This window comes from Fonticula alba (genome assembly GCF_000388065.1).
Source record: "Fonticula alba strain ATCC 38817 unplaced genomic scaffold supercont2.8, whole genome shotgun sequence".
Classification (NCBI taxonomy): Eukaryota; order Rotosphaerida; family Fonticulaceae; genus Fonticula; species Fonticula alba.
In genome coordinates, this window is record NW_009242978.1 from 663,148 (window position 1) to 667,041 (window position 3,894).

A 3,894-nucleotide genomic window follows, 5' to 3' on the forward strand; every position below is an offset into this window, starting at 1 on the left:
CCCTGCCCAGTGCACGACGCCAGAGCACCCGGCCGCCCGGCGAGGCCGAATGATTGGTGGGGAGGCTCGTTAAGCCCGGTCGAAGGCCCTCCTCCTCCTCCCCCCTGGATACCCACGCCTTGGGCAGTTGCTGCAGGGGGTCGGCTGTTCGCCGGCGTGCCCGCGCTCGCGCGGGAGGGGGCTGGCCTCGGCGCCCGTGCGCCATCCCGCCGGAGGGCTCGCTCGGCCCGCCGGGCGCAGATGCTGTCCGCTCGGCCGCCACGGGGATACGACCCCCCGCGATGGCAGAATGTTGCCCCCTCTCCCCGCGTCGCCCCCGCCCCCCTCCCCGGCACGGGCCCGGCCGTGGCCCCCGGGCCGCCGGATCTCCCCGCGCGACCTGCTCCTCGCCGGGGGCGCTCCGTGATGGGGGGCGCACCCTGCGCCGGCGCGTGCTCGCTGCCCGCGCCCTCCCTGACCCCCTCGGGCATCTCCATGCGCGGCTTTCCCGGGCATCCCCGCCTGGCGGAGGGCAGGAGGTAGATCCCGCCAGGGCCCCGGCGATTCCGTGTATATAGCCCCACTGTGGGCGAGCTATTTCGGCCCCCGACGCCGGACGAACTGGCCGCCATCCCGGCACCTCCCCACTCGATCTTGCCACCGCCGCCCTCCCTACAACTCGCCGGGTGCCTGTGCCTCCGCCCCCCCTCCCCCCCTCTCTCTCTCTCTCTCCGCTCGCTGCCCAGCTCCTTCTGCCCCTTCTTTTTCTCTGGTGACTCCCCGACTGTCGGTCGATTGGTGCTCAGCCTCCCGCCGCTCCCCGGCCGCGTCGCTTCCTCGCAGGCCCTCCCCTGGCCTTGTTGCTCGCTGCCCTCTCCTGGCATCCTCTCCGCCTGCTCGGGGCCACCAACCGATCTGCCTCGCGCGCCATCCCTGCCCCACGGGAGTAGGCCGAGCTCGCCGGATCTCTACCCTGATTTGGCCAGCTGCCGCTGCCGCTGCCGCCGCCGCCGCCGCTGCTGCTGCCGCCGCCGCCGCCGCCGCCGCCACCACTGCCTCACCCACAGCCGCCGTCCCAACTATATAGCCACCACCTGCACCACTTCGCCGCCCGGCGCCCGCCCGCACTCCGCCGCCGGTTGATCCGCACGCACGCACGCGCACCCCCCCCCCCCCCCTCCCATCTCCCCCACGGCCGCCCACACCCAGCCGCACTCGCACAGCCTCCACGGTCGCCATGGGGTCCATCTGGTTTTTGGACTTCATGCTGATGGTCCTCGGGCCGGTGCTGGTCATCTGCGGCGCCCTCTACTTCTCGCGCCTGCACCATGAGCCGGTCCGCACGCGCGGCGCCTGGCACAATACCGTCAGCGCCGCGGCCGGCCTGCTGACCTCCGTCGGTGTGGCCCTGGCCGACCACCATCCCCGCACGGACTGCCACTTCAGCTTCGCCGTCATCAACAGCTTCCCGATCCTCTGGTCGCTGGTATGTCCCACCTTTCTTCCCCCCGCCTGCTCCTCGCAGGCCACATGTGTGGCGCATGTCCCCTTTTTGCACGCCCCGCCCGGCCCTGCTTCCCCACCACCGCCCCTGACCATCGTCCGATGCCTCCGGCCGTCGTGGCCGCTCCCCCGCGCGCGCGCGCCCCCCCCCCCCGCACGCATGTGCCCGCTCGTCCCTGGTAGCCGGTCATTGGCCGAGGCTTTCTCCTGTACCTGGAGAATGAGTTCCACTCGCTGACCCTGTCGACATCGTCGGTGGTCGGGGGCGGCGGGTCCTCGCACGGCGAGCCGGAGATCGACGACACCCCCGGGTCCAGTGCCTCCATGGAGTCCCTCTCCTCGCCGCCCCACTCGCCGCCCTTCTCCGGCACGGCCTCCTCCTCGGACGACCTGTCCGAGGTGAAGGGCTCCCCGGACAAGCACAGCCCCCTGGGCGTGGTGTCGCCCCATTCCAGCCAGGCCCTGGGCCCGGTGACCGGGCTGACCGGCGACACGACCCTGCCCCTGGCATCCGGCACCGGTGACCGGCCGGCCAGCACCCACCGCAGCCTCACCTCCACCACCGGGTCGCACCTGCACGCCACCGACGACCTGCTGAACACCCTCGACGACCGGTCCATGCCGGAGCACATCCGCAAGGACATCCAACGCCTGCGCCGGGTGGTCTACTGGCGGAAGACCATCTCCCCCTGGTGGGCCCAGATCGCCATCTACACGGCCATGGTGGCCATCAACATGGTCCTGTCCTTTGCCCTGCTCTACAGCGGCGGTGATCCCGACCGGTACATCGGCCCGCGCACCGGGGCCACCCTCCCGGGCAGCCTGGACGGCGAGTGCAGCCCCCACATGCTGGCCGTCATCGCCGTGTCCACCATGGTGTGCCTGGTTCTGGGCCTGGTCCTGGTCTGGATCCTGTGGAACCGCCGGGATGTGTACAAGATTAAGCAGGAGCTCGGTGTGCGTGTCCTCCCCTCGCCTGGCCTTCCCGGGCCGGGCATCCTGGCCTCCTTGGTGCTCGGCACGGGGCAGCCCCTTGGCCCGGGGTCCTTCGTCTGTCATTGTTTCTTCTTCTCTCTCCCTCTTTGTTTTCTTCTCTCTCCCTCTTTGTTTTCTTCTCTCTCCCTCTCTGTTTTCTTCTCTCCCTCCCTCTCCCTCGATCCCCCCCTCCCTCCCTCTCCCTCCCTCTCCCTCGATCCCCCCCCTCCCTCCAGCTGACTCACGCCCTGCACCATGCCCCCCTTCGCCTCCGGGTCCCCCTGGGGCCCTTGTGCGGCCGCGCCCCGTGGCCACCTCCAAACAGGTCTTCCTCGGCATCGCCGTGGTGGGGTTCATTGTCTTCGTCATCACGGTGGTCGGCGACTGGAACCACCAGGTCTCTTCCAATGTCACGGTGGTGGTGATTGTTGTCTGCAACATTTGGCTCTTCACCTTCCCCTATGTGTTGTCCTTCTCGCGGTTCTTCCGCAAGTTGACCAACTACTCGCCCGACTCGCGGGAAAGCTTCTTCAGCGACTTGACGTCGGCCGGTGGCGCCGGGGCCGGGGTCGACCCGGCCGGCGAATCGGGCTCCTTCCGCACCGCGTCCGGCGTGTACATCGGCTTCGGCACGGCCGATGACCCCGCCGGGCTCGGGGGCCCTGGCATTGGCAGCGCCGGGAACACCGGCGGCAGCAGCCGCTTCCGGGCCCTGGGCTTTGCCTCGCGCCATGCCAACAACTCCGACACCTCCGACGTCAAGCACTACTTCTCCACCGAGATGTCCCAGCTGGAGCATGGGACCCCGCACGGGGGCCGCAGCGGGGTGGCCACTCCGGCCGCGCCGGCCGGCGGGCAGAGCCTCATCGGCGACTCGCTGGAGTCCCTGTCGGCCAGCAACTCGCCGAACACCTCCTGCACCTCGATCACCATCGAGACGACCACCACGTCGGTCGTCAGCACCACCGGGCCGGCGGCCGGCCCGCGCGGCGGCCGGCGCCCCAGCCATGCGGCCCTCGGCTCGGGTCCCGGCTCCTCGGGCGATGACTCCAGCGAGCGGCGCATCCTGCGCTTTGACATCTTCGCGCGCCATGCGCCGGCCGAGGCCCGGCGCTCCTTCGAGGAGTTCTGCAAGATGAGCTTCTCCACCGAGCAGCTCTTCTTCATGCGCAGTGACGACAACTACCGGCGCAGCCACAAGCGCAGCATCGTGCGTCTACCCATATGGGTTCCCTGCTGTTGCCGTGCATTGGCATGGGCCTTTGCGTCGGGCCACTTCCGGTTTCCCGCCCTCCCCCGCTCTCGCCCCCGCCCGATCATGGCTAATGCTGGCTTTCCCCCCCCCCCCCCCCCCTTTGTTCCCCTTCCCCTTGTTCCCCCCTCCTCACGGCGTGCCCCCCCGCCCCCCCCCCCCCCACTTCTCCTCGCCCTCTCCCC

General features: G+C 70.4%; 1 protein-coding gene across 1 annotated transcript in view; it reads left to right on the plus strand.

Annotated features, from left to right (window-relative positions):
• Positions 1-1,152: 1,152 nt before the first annotated feature.
• Positions 1,153-3,894, plus strand: part of H696_04805 (hypothetical protein) — a gene marked incomplete at its 3' end in the record, with an annotated part of 3,878 nt that continues 1,136 nt past the window's right edge. Inside the window, exons 1-3 of the mRNA XM_009498670.1 lie at positions 1,153-1,465; positions 1,666-2,439; positions 2,783-3,667. Coding sequence (XP_009496945.1) covers positions 1,217-1,465; positions 1,666-2,439; positions 2,783-3,667 — 1,908 coding nt within the window. The 5' untranslated portion in view covers positions 1,153-1,216. The remainder of the gene's footprint in view (positions 1,466-1,665; positions 2,440-2,782; positions 3,668-3,894) is intronic.